Source organism: Eumetopias jubatus, unplaced genomic scaffold (assembly GCF_037043125.1).
Source record: "Eumetopias jubatus isolate StellerSeaLion01/CBP00866 unplaced genomic scaffold, mEumJub1_p1.0 scaffold_5, whole genome shotgun sequence".
NCBI classification, from domain to species: domain Eukaryota; kingdom Metazoa; phylum Chordata; class Mammalia; order Carnivora; family Otariidae; genus Eumetopias; species Eumetopias jubatus.
Window position 1 is genome coordinate 49,003,693 of NW_028274811.1, and position 15,919 is coordinate 49,019,611.

Below are 15,919 nucleotides of genomic sequence, written 5' to 3' on the forward strand. Positions count from 1 at the left end.
TAGGTTTTGAAATAAAAAATTCCTCTTGTTGCCAAATCTTTTATTTTTTCAGTATTTGAGAGAGTTTTAATAACTTATTATTTATCTTCCTTGGGATGTCTTTAGTTTGAAGGCTCATAGAAGACAAACAGTTTATTCTTCCCTATGGGCATTTTTTTTGTTAAGTTTATTGTTTATATTTTTTTTGACAATGTGTAACATCAATTTTAAAGTATTATGACATTTTTAAAGATTAGTTACTTCCTATTTGGAGTGCTCTCAGGGCTATATATTTACTAGGTTTTCAGAAAACTCCATTTTGCTAACCAGTTTTTATAAATATAAAAGGCTTAATTATTTCTGTCATGCTTGACTTAATATATTTAATGGTAGTGCTCAGGATGGATCTTTGGTCATTTGTTTCATCTAATATACTAAATATCTGTGGTCTGAGGCCAATGCCTTAACATTATACTGAAAATACAATCCTTAGTATATTTCTGCTGAATACTAAGTCATATTGTATATTCCTGAACATTTAAAATGTGTTCTTCTTGTAAATTCTATTTTACAGGAACAGCATTGTTCTTGACAATATAGCATTTATAAGTTTTGTTTAATTTTCTCAATTTTCTTTCATTCTTATTTCCTTTTTTCTTTCCTTTTTTTAATAAGAAATTTTAGTTTACTTTCATTTGGAGAGGAAGCTGAAGAAGAAGAGGAGGAAGTAAATCGAGTCAGTCAGGTAAAATTCTAATCCCTTTGTTCTGAATTCTAAAAGATATTAGGGTCTATATCTCACTCATTTTTGTATCTCCTGCTATATATACGGCACAGCATGTTTTTCATGGTACACAGTCAGGAAGTGTTCATTGAACTGATTTGTAAAATGATTTGTTGTCAGTAATAATTGCAACTCCTAAGATGATATGCTCTCTTCTCACTCATTTTTGTATCTCCTGCTATATATACGGCACAGCATGTTTTTCATGGTACACAGTCAGGAAGTGTTCATTGAACTGATTTGTAAAATGATTTGTTGTCAGTAATAATTGCAACTCCTAAGATGATATGCTCTCTTGAAATTAGAGTTTTGTGGGGTTTCTTAACCTGGCTTTTTTTTTTTATCAGTTAGAACTAGAGTTAAAAAGTGACTTAACCTTGTAATTCAGATTTTAATTGCTATTTGTTTTAAGTGGTTTGCTAGATGATAATGATTATGATCATTATTATAATAAATAGTGACAGACCAAAGCTTTTATATTCATTTTAATATTATCTATCTATATTTATTAATGTCATTAATTCTCATCACAGCCCTTTAAGATAGGTATTATCATTATCCCAGTTTTACCCCAAAATAAATTAAGGTATAGATAAGTTGTAGTTTGCTCAGTCACACAACCAGTAAATAGCTAGAGCTAGGATTTGAACCACATAACATACATGTATTTGGATTATATCTTGCTTCCTGGTCTTCTACCCCACCAATGCTTCCCCTAGGCCTTTAAGTGTGGTTTTCCTGAATATCACTTTTGACACAATACTCATTGCTGAAACACCTATGCCTTGACAATATTAGAGCAGTGAATCTGTTAAATATACTCCAAGAAAATCTTCCTCAAGGGTTTTTACTCCCAAAGATTCTGGTGTCTTCCCTCAGATGATGAAGAAATGGAAATTTGTTTGGAGAGTGAAATGGGGGAAGGGGTGGAGGTTGGGGGTAGCCATTGATACAGGCAGTTTTAGTGGATTATAATAATAGTGGAGGGTCGAGGGACACCTGGATGGCTCAGTTGGTTAAGTGTCTGATTCTTGATTTTGGTTCAAGTCATGATCTCAGCATTGTGAGATCGAGTCCTACGTCGGAAGATTCTCTCTACCTCTCCCTCTGCCCCACACCTCCTCCCTCTCTAAAAAATAAAAGTGGACGGTTGAAATGTAGAATTTTTTAAAAAGTGGACAATTCCTGTTCTTACATCTGTTTATAAAGAAAATCATAATGCCTTTAAATCACTCTTCTGTAAATAGATTACCTTTTTGCAGTGTTTAAAAAAAAACAAAGAAAGAAAATTAGTGAACACAGAGACCTAAAGGGTTAGAAGTTTTGTTGTAGTAATTAAAACTCTATAACTTAGCCCTGTCTTATTTGCTTAATATAGTTACCTGTTTCTAACCAACACTAACAATAGCACTGACTTAAAAGCACATTATTTTTACCCTTGTTTTTAATTCTTTATCCATGTGCTTCCCTCATCATAGAGGATGATTTTGGTAGGCTAATGTTGGACATATAGTAAGCACACTACTTCTACCCATTGCATTAAGACTGAATTGAAATGGACATGTGTAAGAAACGTTCTGGTCATAATTTTTTCTTGCTGTCTTCAGTATTCCAGATATTTGATACCATGGATTCTCAACTTCCACCTGTATACTAATATTCTGAACTCTAGGACACAAAGATGAATATTATTTCTGGGCTTTTATCCCACATTCTTGATTTCCTTTAGGAAACATCTCTACTTTAGATGTCAAAATTAAATTCATCTTTATATGAAAACCGCCGTTCCCTAGGCCTCGTCAACATTATCAATCACTCTGGCACCTCGATATCTCAGAAGTTATCTTCTTTAGATGTCAGTGCACTAGTCTTGCCTTATTCATGATCCAAATTTGTGCCTTATTAAAATGAAAGATATACCATATGTCATGATCCTGTGGGTATATTTGTAAATGGACAAAACCACAAATGTTAGATCTGGAAATTGCCTGGAGTCCCTTTCATGATGTTTTCTAAAGACGTCCAGTTCCCTTACATACACGTGCCTTCCCCACAATCCCCCCACTCCTGTTTTTCCTTTTGCTTGGGGTAGGTTCTCCTTTATTTGGTTAATTTTTTTCCTTTAAGATTTAGCTCCACTATCAAGTCTGGACTCCCTCCACCTCCCTCCCCTACCCATCTCCCACGCAGGCTGAGTTTAACTTCTCTCCATGCTAATCTGTCTGTGGCTATCAAAGCATATGTTGTACTGTACTGTACTGTAATTATTTTCCTTTCTGCTACCTGTGCTAAATACTTATTTTATGTAACCTCTATAACAATCACGTGCTATAGATGTTATTATTCCTATTTAAGGGAAGAAATCAATACTCAGAAATGTTAAATCACTGGTGTAAGACCGTGTAATTAGGAGATGGTACAATCAGAATTTTGAACTTAGATTTCTATAGCCATTTAAGTCTCTAATATGATTTTGAATGCTGCAGAAGCTGCTTCCTTCAAGCCCAAGCCATTGAGAAGGCTGGCAGGAAATTACACTGGTAGCACAGCATTCTGGGGTAGAAGGCAGCTCAGTGCACTTGGCCCCTTGCCCTTTCCTAACTCACACAGGGGCCTGGATATTAGGCTGAGCCACCCTGAGGAGAGAACAAGGGTAGGAGAAAGCAGTTTTTCTATTAGTCTTTTCGTTGGATTAAATTTCTGGTCTAAAAAAAAGAAAAATTTCTGGTCTAAAGTAAGTTTTATTCACCATTACTTTGAGATCGACTTTACTAGGAAATTAGTTTGAATTTTTTCTCTTTGTAACAACAACAGTATATATTAAATGTTTAAAGCATATCTTCCTCTGCTGCTTACTATTATACAAAGTAAGACAAACAAAATGTTTAACTTACACTGACTCTGGTGAACTTGATAATCCTAAAGCAATCAGTGTTTGCTACGAGGTTGAAATGTGCAAGGATACCACTGCAGATAGTGTTGGCTTGCCCTTTATGTTGCTCTCAAACCTGAAAAACACTTCAAACTGTGGAAAGACTAAGTAAATTCCTTCCTTTTTGCCAAGAAAATTGCAACCTACAGTCCATTATCATGTGAATAATATAAGCCTAGTATTGTGTCATCATATTTCTCTCATCTGACTCTTTGCTTTGTGATAAAATTATCAAATGTTTGTTTCTGACTCTCAAATCTGTATCTCTAGGCTGGCTTACTTTTCTTTTCTCCAGCTGCCTACTGGCCATCTCTCTATGTTTGAATATCTCACTAGTAACCCAAGTCCTGGCCAAGGCTTGATTCATTATCTTTGTTTCCCAGACTTTTCCCTGTTTTGTGACTTCTTTTTCTACTCCCTGGTATCAGTATCCTCTAGAGAAGAATTTTAGATTCTGACTTTTTTCTTCTTTCTCTGCAAAACCAATTTGTTGCACTGTTCTACCAATTTTCCATCCATGACATATCTCAAATGTTTTCCTTTTAATTTATTTTGCTACTGCTCTCTTTCAGGCCTTCATTTCTAGCCTGGGCTGCTGCCCTAGTCTACGGCTGGTCTCCCGTCTCCTTGCTCTTCCTTCCCTTCCACTCATTACCATCAGAACAGTCTTCCTGAAACCTCATTAAGATGTCACGGTTGCTCTCTGTTGACTATAGAAATAAGGCCGTGACCCCCTTTACCAACTCTGCCCTCTAGTTTACTTCTTAAACCACTTAAAAACCACTGAAAAATCAGGTCCAACATTGTTTTAAAAATTAAAAATTAAATCCCTACACCCTTCTCAGACCTACGGAATTAGAATCTCCGAGGGAGGGGCCTGGGAAGCTGTACTTTTAGTGAATTCTGTGGAATTCTTATCAGGGAAATGTAGGCAACACTGTATTAGCAGAGCTGAACTATTTGCTGTTCTACATACATGTTTTGTGTTTTCCTTTCTGTCTGTCTTTGTTCATGTTCTTTTCCCTGCCTGAAGTGTCCTGTCCCACTCTGGATGTCAAAGTCGTACTTATTTTCAACACCTACAATACCATCTTTTCTAAATGTCTTTTCTTAGTCGTTCCTTTTTCTTATCTAACCTTTGCCTGTCTTGTGATACTTACATTTTCCTTTTAAAAACATCCATTTTGTTTTATTACACAAGAAACATACAGCTGTGTTCTCAATGTATACTAAAACATTATACCCTTTTCCTTCTGCTTTATTAAGCCTGTAGAGTCCTAGGCTGTGAGCTCTCTGATGATAAACTGTGTCATCTTTGGGTGGCAGTGGGTTGGAACAGAAAGAGCATGAGTTTGGGATCAGACATACTCATATTGGCACTTCGCTTCCCACTGATACTCAGTGACTTTGGATAACAGTCTCTCTGAGCCTCAAGTTTCCTCTTTGTAACATGAAATAAGGATGTGGATAGTCATTACTTCGATACAATATGCAATCTCGGAAAATGTTTTTGAAAGTCAAATGTCTTAAGCAATATACTCTGTGTAATAATTTATATTTGATTCTCGGAAAGCTAAAGAATATCAAACAATCTCTGGTATGATTGTGATTATGATGCAGAAGCTGCTGCCCTCATGCTGAGGCAATCCAGAGGGTTGGCAAAAAACTTCACCAGCAGTTCAGCTTTCTGGGGTTAGAAGCCTTAACTCGGCCCAGTTGCCCGAGTGCTCTACCTGAGCACTCCCACTGGGTCCTGGATAGTAGCTTGAGCAGCCTTGGAGAGCATGGGGGTACACCTGTATATCATGACCCCCCAACAACCCATTCTCCACATGTGAATGTGTCTTGGCACATTGTGCAGAATCTTCAGCTTATAGAATTCAGCTCCTTTGTCTGTTTATATAATGGAGTCATGAATAAGTTTAGCTTGAGAAAATAGAACAATGATAAAGAAAATCATTGAAGTTTATTGGCTTAGAAGAAAGGAAATTTCTCTAGAGGGCATGAGACAAATTCTAGAGTGAATCAAAATGGAAGTTTATTTTATTTATTTTCCTTTTGTAATGTATTTCAGACTTTGAGAATCCCTCCAATACATTTTACCTTTGAGGTAAAATGAAACCTTGGTAAGAAAAAGGAACACTAGCCTGAACATTGGGAAAATATGACCAACAGATATATTTCTGAAAAGTTAGCCTCACTGTTTTTAAATGTGTGTAATAATTAGAACCAAAGTGAAGTAAGGGTCTTTTACAATGACTAAGAACAATTTTCAGTTTCAGTGCTTGCGTGAAATTAAGTATTTCTAGAGGTCTTGAAAATAATTGTTTCATTATTCATTTGCTTATCAAGTTTCTTTTTTCAGTGACTCTATAGTGTGTTAAGCTTTATTCCAGAACCTGTCTAACATCACAAGTTAATAATTGGTAAAGTCTGAATTGGGGCTTTGCTTTATGTGAAAGGAGAAATAAGATAGAGTCCCCTCTGGTTTATGGATTATCAGTGTGGGATTACAGACACTACTTCACCCCACTCATTTATTCATGACAAGCTACCTCTCCCACATGGGTTATCTTTCCTTCATTATTTATTTCAGTATCTTTCTACTACCTGATAAAATCTCTTTTAGAATAATAGAATTTTATAGCTCAAAGGGATATAGTCCAACTTCCTTTCTTTATAGATGAGGAAACTGAGACTCTGGTTAAGTGACTTGCCAGACTGACTTCATTTCCTTTTTGATAGGATTGCATGATAGGAGAATGCCATAATAACATATTTTGAGTTTCGGAAAGCACATTGTCAGAGTCTCTCATGATATTCTTGTGGACAACATGAGGAAATGGGATCTGGGAGATAGTATAGTCAGATGGATTTATATCTGATTGAATACTTCTGCCCAAAGAGTGCTTTGTTGTCAACCTGTGCATGATTATTTGAGCTAGTAAGTTAAAATGTAATGGGAGTACATGTAAATTCTATACTTGAATTTAATGCAATCAGCTGAATAGGTATAAGACTTAATAGGCTGTAAGCCCTAGTTGAATTATTAAGAGTAAAGTCTCTGGAATAAGAAATTTAAAATTCTTTGCATTTTGAGTGGTCACATTTTCAGCATTTTGTTCAGTTCAGAACACATTTAAGAAGGATACTGACAAAGAAACAGAAAGAAAGAGAAAGAAAGAAAGAAAGAAAGAAAGAAAGAAAGAAAAACTGACAAACTAGATGCATTCAGAGGAAGGGAGGATCATGAGGAGGGTGGTGATAAAGCCAAGAACCACTGCACATGGAGAATGCTTGAGGAACTGGATATACTTTGGAGAAGTAAAAACTAAGTAAAAATATGATCCTAGGCTTCAGACATTTGAAAAATTTTTTATGGAAGATCCCTCCTTTCATTTTGCTTTCTTAAATGATAGTTGTATTCAAATGTCTGTACTGGTTTAAAGTTTACTCCTGAATCTTTGTGTATGATTTAAAAACAGATGTCAGAAAATATTTTTCAAGTGAAAGCTTACAATCAGACAAGTAGTTTCCATGAGGCAGGTTAAATGGTAGGTCCATTATAAAAGTATCACAATAGCTAGATTTAAAAATAGTGATTAAACTGTGCCACATTCACAGTGATACACACAGTATTTCACTGCAAGATATACCAACATTTTTACCTCAAATCCCAAGTTATAAAAAGGCTTTTTTCTCACGCAGAAAAAGTTATATTGATAGACAAATACACCACTTTTGAGAATAGAATAAGAATGTTTTGTCCTATCCTTGTTTAGTCCAAGGAATTAAACTTTCCCAAAAGGTTGGGGGATCTGTGGGGTGGACATGGCATGACGAGTGCCGCTAGGCCTTTTGCACAGAGGCTGTAAGAAGTGTTGAACAGTCTCATTTATAAACTGTTTTTGCCTCATGAAATGGTATTAAACTTGATCTTTCTAATTGTTTATATTTAAGTAATTTTAAAAAGATGTTAATATATTTATATTCATCTCATATTTCTGCTGTAACCAATTACCATAAATTTAGTGGCTTGAAGCAAAACAAATTTAATATGTTACAGTTCTGGAGGTCAGAAGTCCAAACCAGATTTCACTGGGCTACATAGTGGGGTATTGGCAGGGCTGCCTTCCTTCTGGAGGCTCTGGGGAGAATCTCTTCCCTTAACTCTTCCAACTTCTAGAGCCCATTTGCATTCCTTGGCTTGTGGACCCTTCCTCCATCTTCAAAGCTAACAGTAGCCCATGGTGTCTTCTGCTTTATCATTATGAAACGGACTCTCCTGCCTCCCTCTTTCACTTGTAAGGACTTCTGTGATTACATCGGATGTACCCTGACAGTCCAGGATAGTCTCCTCATCTCAGAATCCTTAATTGATCTGCAAAGTCCCTTTTGCCATGTAAGGTAACATGTTCACAGGTTCTGAGGACTAGCACGTGGACATCTGTAGGGGCCAGTGTGATACCTACCAGTCTCTTTGTATTTAAACTAAGCTCTGTGTAGTATACATCATAACAGAAATTGTTTGTAGTTCATTTTGAGTTCTAGAAGGTAGAGCTAGGATTGGTTGGATGGTTGGAAATTACACACAGACTTTTTTTCCCCAATTATAGAGAGAACTGTCCAACAATAGAAAACATTTGAAAAGGAGTGGTTTGTGTGTGTATCTAAGGAAAAGCTCCTTTCAGGTGTTGAAACACTGGCTGACTAGTCAGCAGTGATGTCAAGGAGATTCCTGCATTGGGTGGGAGACTGTATTAAGTGGCCTCTCAGATTTTTTTTAACTATTAAGTTTTTCTCTCTGTGCTAAAGGTCAAAGAATGTAATAGGGCTCTTCAGAGAAACAGAATACATGTATACATGTAATTCTGTGCAATATAGCCAGTATGTTTGAAAAACAATTGTGTGCATTTATTTCAAATTAGTCTGTGAACTATCTTCTAAGTTTTACTATCTGCATCAAAGAATTAGTTTAGCTGTATGTAAATCATACTGAAGATTTAGTGTTTGGAAATAGTAATCAGTAAGCTTATTTTGAAGAATATATCACTTTTTGGAAGAAAAGGTATTTTTAAAAAGAGTATTTTCAATCAGTTGTGAGAGTTAGCTTCTTATTTATAAAGCTTTAATTTATATTGAAAATTTCAGGAACATGTATCTTTTGCTAGCCATATTTTACCAGTACTAGATTTTATGTAAATGTGTTAACTTGTCCTTTTAGAAAACTTATTTCTTCCTCACTTATGATTATATCCCACATTTTTTCCTAGAGCATGAAGGGAAAAAGCAAAAGTAGTCATGACTTGCTTAAGGATGATCCCCATCTCAGTTCTGTTCCAGCTGTTGGAAGGTTAGTATGCTACAAGTGTGATCCTAAATTATTTTCTGGCTCAGATATTTTCTTGCTGCCTTTGTGAGAAAATGGTCAGTTCTCTCTCTCTCTCTCTCTCTCTCTCTCTTTTTTTGTAAAGATTTATTTATTTGAGTGAGAGCACACAGTGAGGGGGTTGGGAGTGTTAGAGAGAGAGGGCAAGAGAACCTCAAGCAGACTCCCCACTGAGTGCAGAGCCCAGTGCGGGGCTCAGTCTCACATCCCTGAGATCACGATCTGAGCAGAAATCCAGAGTCGGACACTTAACTGCTTAAGCCACCCAGGCGCCCTGGTCAGTTCTCTTAAGTCCAATTTTTTTAACTCAGACAAATAACGAAAGCATTTTGGTGATGGACGTAGCAGAGCTTCTAGCGTAATGGAGGGAAGCACTCTGGCCCCTTTAATTTCATCTTGCTATCTATTTCTGTTGAACTAATTAAATTTAAATTTAATTGCTAAACTTAAATCTTGGGATAGTTTGAATAGGAAATGGTTTGCTTTAAAAGTTTAATGTTTAATTCAAAGTTACTTTGTTAGCTTTTTCCTTAAAGCCCATTTTTGTGCCAGTTGGTATGATGGGTAAACAAGGCAGAGTCGAAAGGTTTTGTGAAGTCACCACATTTTAGACCAATCCATTGAGTAGTTATTTCTTACATATTTTAGTAGTTAACAGAAAATGTCTATCTCTCTTGCTTCTCTTGGAGAAGGGAAGATGTCTTACTGTTAAATACAATTGCACATGATATATTGGGCCAGTGTCTCAAAGGGGAATTAAAATGCTATTGCACTGAGTTTAGCTTGTTTTCAAAAATTCTATTTAAAAAAAAAGTCTTTTCTTAATATCCTTGTATTTGAAGGATTTGTTTTTTTCAGCCAGAGTACATCAAGCCAATGGTAGAAATTGTTTACTGTAGTCCTTTGTTCATAAACAGCAACGTTGGTTGTTGTTTGCTTTTTTCTGTTAATTCTAGTGAATTCATATGTATGCTCATGGAGCATACTTCTTATTCTATTCGTAAAAATGACTCTTTTGTAGAATGTTTCTATTCTACAATTCCATTCTGAAATTCCTATGTTGAAATAGGTTTTTGAGGGCGCCTGGGTGGCTCAGTCATTAAGCGTCTGCCTTTGGCTCAGCTCATGGTCCCAGGGTCCTGGGATCGAGCCCCACATTGGGCTCCCTGCTCAGCGGGAAGCCTGCTCTCCCTCTCCCACTCCCCCTGCTTGTGTTCCTGCTCTCGCTGTCTCTCTCTCTCTCTCTCAAATAAATAAATAAAATCTTAAAAAAAAAAAAATAAGTTTTTGAACTGTTAATCCTAGCAAAATATTCTAAATTTTGAATAATCCTAAAGTTTGCATAAGTTTCGTAGTTTCACTTTGAAGCTAAAATTTTCTTGTTTTCATTCTTTTTGTAGTGAAAAAGGTGATGCAGTAGGAGATTCAGCTAATGTAAGTATTAATTTTAATATATAGTTTGAACAACTAATAGAAAATGTTTATAAAAACTTAATTTTTTTCCTTAAAGGTAGTGTATGTTACTTTTATAATTATATATTTAAAATTTTGAAAAAAGGAGGATTCTGGGAAGTAATTGGTATGACTGAGATTATAGGAAGAAATCTCAGCTTCTCTACCTCCTCCTCATTCTACTTGAATTAATCTCTGGTTGAGGTCAGTATGCTCGCCAACTGCCTGCAGAAGCCACATTTCCCACTGGGAAAGAATAGGAATGTAGATAGACACAATATCCTGGGTGATACAGGAGTACAGCCCATGTTGCACAGAAGGGCTGTGGGTTAAGTGAGCAAACACCCCTTATTTGGGTATCCCATACTTACATAGTTGGCCTAGAGCAGACCCTCAGGAGTATTCCCACCTGGAACAGATTCTTCAAGCCCTTACTAATTCAAGACAAAACAAAACAAAAAACAAAACTGGCCTAGAATGCAATGAGGAGAGTCTGGAATGGATCTCTGGGAGTTTAAGGGGAAATGGGATGCCTGGCAAACACTCCACTTCAATTTCTACAGGATGGAGAATATGAAGGTGTAGAGCATGATGAATATATTGATGGTGATGAGAAGAATCTAATGAGAGAAAGAATTGCAAAAAAGTTAAAAAAGGACACAAGTGGAAATGTTAAGTCAGCTGGAGAGGGAGAAGTGAAGAAATCAGTTAGCCGCAGGTGAGTCAATTACTGTGCTTCTGGGTGTCAGTCTGTCTTTTTATACTTCACTTTAAATTAGTATTAAGTCCTCTATTCAACTTATTTTTTTTAAACACAATTTTCATGATATTTGATATGTATACCATTTGTTTGGAGGCCTAAAATAGACCAGTTTCAAAGTACTTACAGCAATGGTCCCGTGAGTCAAATTCTTCTTCATTTCTTTCTAATCTCTCCTTTAAAAGCCTCTAAATTTTTATATGTGGGGTAAACAACATATTAGTTAGATATGGAAGGCTGTGTTTGTTTAATATGAATACGAACAGTAGAGTATTGTATAGAATGAAAAGAGAAGTCCTCAGATTTAGATGAGTAAAATTTGTCAGAATTGGTTATGAAAGTATGTGGGCCTGAAGACGTTCTTTAATATCTTTTCAAGTCTGATTTATACTATATACCTCTCCTAATCTCAGTGGTATCAAAAAGAAATTTCAGGAAATGTCTGGTGGTAAAGAGTTGTTGAGTTTTGTGACTCCTGAAATGCAATTTAATTGAAAAACTCTCCTTTGTGACTCTGATATCACAACTGTATGGTATATATTTTAAATAATATTGCTTTAAAGATTTTATTTTTATTATTTATTTGAGAGAGAGAGAGGGAGAGAGTGCGCCCACAGAGAGACAGTGAGAGCGAGGAGAAGGAGCCGGATGCAGGACTTGATCCCAGGACCGTGGGATCATGAATCTAGCCAAAGTGAGACGCTTAACTGAGCCACCCAGGCACCCCTAAATAATATTGCTTTATAAATGTTTTCAGGGTGCCTGGATGGCTCAGTCAGTTAAGTGTCTCATTTTGGCTAGAGTCATGATCTCAGGGTCCTGGGATCGAGCCCTGAGTCAGGCTCCCCGCTCAGCAGGGAATCTGCTTCTCCTTATCCCTCTCCCTCTGCCCTTCCCACGACTCGTTCTTTATCTCAAATAAATAAATAAAATCTTTAAAAATGTTTCTTTGGATCACCTACATTTGGGAATAAGATAGATGTAACTACATATAAACAATATTCTTTTTTTCTGCTATCTCTCAACTTCATATAGAAAAACTTTAAAAGAATGAAAAACATTTCCATGTTTCCATTGCTTCATTCCCTCAGTTTTTTCCTTTATGTAACCAGAAAAGTTCCCAGAAATTCCCACTGATGGTATGAACTTTAATATTCGGAAATAGTATTTAACTGTAGTAGAATACCTTTGTGCCACTACTGACAATATTTTAGGGCTTATACATCACATCAGCTCAGTAAATTTAAGTCAGATTACATATACAATCAATATATTTTTTCTCCCTCTCTCATTCAAGACATGCATTTTCTGATTGTTAAGAGCTATGAATTTTTTAAAAATTAGGTTTATAATGTGACAAAAAATACATTTTCAGTTTTTTTAAAGATTTATTTATATTTAGAGAGAGAGAGAGAGAGCACATGCGTGAGCGGGGAGGGGTGGGGAGGAGCAGAGGGAGAGGGAGTGAGAGAATCTCAAACAGACTCTGTACTGAGCACAGAGCCTGACACAGGGCTCCATCTCAAAACCCTGAGATCGTGACCTGAGCCAAAACCAAGAGTCGGATGCTGAACCAACTGAGCCACACAGTGCCCCCATTTTTAGTTTTTAATAGATGAAACAAATAGTTGTTATGTTTAAGTGCATAATTCCTCAATTCTACTGTCTTACTGGCTTAAATACAATTTCCAATACTTATATACCCTGTAATTAGAATAATTTATAATTTAGCAGAGCTGAATTTTCTTTAAGAACTAAATAAAGCTTATTTGGCAAAATTTGCCTTAATAAATAGTGAAAACACCAAAACATCTAATTTTTTTAAAAAATTTTTATTTTTTTTTTTTTAAAGATTTATTTATTTATTTGACAGAGAGAGACACACAGCGAGAGAGGGAACACAAGCGGGGGGAGTGGGGGAGGGAGAAGCAGGCTTCCCACAGAGCAGGGAGCCCGATGCGGGGCTCGATCCCAGGACCCTGGGATCATGACCTGAGTCTAAGGCCCACACTTAACAACTGAGCCAGCCAGGCGCCCCTAATTTTTTTTTTTAAGATTTATTTATTTATTTGACAGAGAGAGACACAGCGAGAGGGGGAACACAAGCAGGGGGAGTGGGGGAGGGAGAAGCAGGCTTCCCACAGAGCAGGGAGCCCGATGCGGGGCTCGATCCCAGGACCCTGGGATCATGACCTGAGTCTAAGGCCCACACTTAACAACTGAGCCAGCCAGGCGCCCCTAATTTTTTTTTTTAAGATTTATTTATTTATTTGACAGAGAGAGACACAGCGAGAGGGGGAACACAAGCAGGGGGAGTGGGGGAGGGAGAAGCAGGCTTCCCACAGAGCAGGGAGCCCGATGCGGGGCTCGATCCCAGGACCCTGGGATCATGACCTGAGTCTAAGGCCCACGCTTAACAACTGAGCCAGCCAGGCGCCCCTAATTTTTTTTTTAAAGATTTATTTATTTATTTGACAGAGAGAGACACAGCGAGAGGGGGAACACAAGCAGGGGGAGTGGGGGAGGGAGAAGCAGGCTTCCCACAGAGCAGGGAGCCCGATGCGGGGCTCGATCCCAGGACCCTGGGATCATGACCTGAGTCTAAGGCCCACGCTTAACAACTGAGCCAGCCAGGCGCCCCTAATTTTTTTTTTAAAGATTTATTTATTTGACAGAGAGAGACACAGCGAGAGGGGGAACACAAGCAGGGGGAGTGGGGGAGGGAGAAGCAGGCCTCCCACGGAGCAGGGAGCCCGATGCGGGGCTCGATCCCAGGACCCTGGGATCATGACCTGAGCCGAAGGCAGACGCTTAATGACTGAGCCACCCAGGCGCCCCTAAAACATCTAATTTTTTAAAAGATTTATTTATTTATTTGAGAGAGAGAGAGACCATGCAGACGAGTTGGGAGAGGGGCAGAGGGAGAAAGAGAGAATCCCAAGTAGACTCCCTGCCCAGCGCAAAGCCCAACCCAGAGCTCCATCACAGGACCCTGAGAGCATGACCTGAGCCAAAATCAAGAGTGGGATGCTTAACTGACTGAGACATTCAGGCACCCCCAAAACATCTATTTTTAACTGTTTCCCTCTTCCCCCAGATTTTTCAATATTCACATCCTTCTTCCTCCTTCTGTCCTACCTCTCCTGCCTACAAAGAGAAGTAAAAGAAAAATAAGGAGATCAGGATAGTGGTGAAAGTATAGAATTTCAAAGGGAAAATACAGTTTTTCACTTTTACCTAGAAATATCCATGTTTGTCTCATGACCCCTTGAGTGTAAAAACATTCCACAATTATTAGTGCTTTTGGTTAGTTATACCAGGTTCGTTATAGTTTGTCTCAAGTTAATTTTATGTTAAAAAAAACCCAGAAAAATCTCTAAGAGTCTTAAAAAATTGTAATGTGGTAAAAAAAAAAAAGATAGTTAAATTTAAAGGAATATCACTACTCAGTCTAAGTTGAATTATAATGGGTATAGCTGCTAGCCAGATAGGATGTCCATGTGAAATCATTATCTATTCAAATATTCAGCCTTTTCATCTGCGTGTGCTAGAAGTAGTCCATTATCCTTCAGTCATTTTCTGATTCAAGCAATAAGATCAGGGAATAGACTAGCCTACCAGTGCTTTAGGCAAGGAGTATAATTTTACTGAAAATTTGTGGTATTGCTTTTGTTGGTTAAGAAACATCTGGACCCTGTTAAAGCTGTTTATCACTTCGGATGTTAAATCTACAAGCAGGTTTGTTGAGTACTTAATGTGTAAGCCGGGGGATGGTATTTAACAATATAGTTTTCAACAAATTTACACAGAGTAGAATCTTCTTAATAATGTATTCTCAGCAGTGTCTCCAGTTGTTAACACTGTTGAAAACTGGTTAGGAGTTGAAGAGAAAAAAAGTCCAAAGCACTTCCTACCTTCTCTCCTTTCTTTTCTCTCATTATATCTATTTTGACTTCATAGGATTTATGTCCCTTTCCTCCTCCTTTTCTAAATATGTCAGTCTCACTCTCTCACCCAGCCCATCTTCTTTGAGCCTATACCTTCACGCCTGGCTGCTGCTGAGCAGAATCACACCACCACGGACAAGTCCAGCCTTAGCTGTGCCCCCATTGCTCCTTCATTTCCCACCCCCCACGGTGCTTAGTTCAAACCTGGAGCTCACTGTCTCTAACAGATCACCTGGCTTCCTGCTCTGTGAAATAAGAGTAACTCCTTCCACTCATTCTTTTCTTTTCCCCTCCCTACCCTTTGAGACTAATTCTTAGTTCCTTCTCCTCTGCTGCAAAGGGAGAGGAATCTCTCTACCCAAAGTGATTCCATCTTCTTTTCCATCCTTAGTTTTCTCTCTTCACTGGTTTCTTTCCTTCAGTTCACGAATAGACCTAAATATCTCCCAGCATTCGAGAGTAAAAACAAACAAGACCACTCCATTTTATTTCCTGTCCCCACCTTATTACTTCCCATTTATTTCTAAATACCCATCAGTTAGCTTCTCCCTCATCATTCCACTGAAACTACTCTCACTAAGGCCTTCTAATTGGCAAATCTAATGGCTACTTTGCAATTTTTGTTTTTCTTGGTATCTCTGCTGTGGAATTTTGGGCTTTTCTTTTTATCTCTTGT

At 37.6% G+C, this 15,919-nt stretch overlaps 1 protein-coding gene across 3 annotated transcripts in view; it reads left to right on the forward strand.

Annotated features, from left to right (window-relative positions):
• Positions 1 to 15,919, forward strand: part of CWC27 (CWC27 spliceosome associated cyclophilin) — a 208,757-nt gene that overhangs the window by 21,393 nt on the left and 171,445 nt on the right. For all 3 annotated transcript variants that reach the window (XM_088023327.1, XM_028123881.2, XM_088023328.1), the window contains 4 exons: positions 655 to 724; positions 8,969 to 9,048; positions 10,485 to 10,518; positions 11,100 to 11,254. In XM_088023327.1, coding sequence (XP_087879453.1) covers positions 655 to 724; positions 8,969 to 9,048; positions 10,485 to 10,518; positions 11,100 to 11,254 — 339 coding nt within the window. The remainder of the gene's footprint in view (positions 1 to 654; positions 725 to 8,968; positions 9,049 to 10,484; positions 10,519 to 11,099; positions 11,255 to 15,919) is intronic.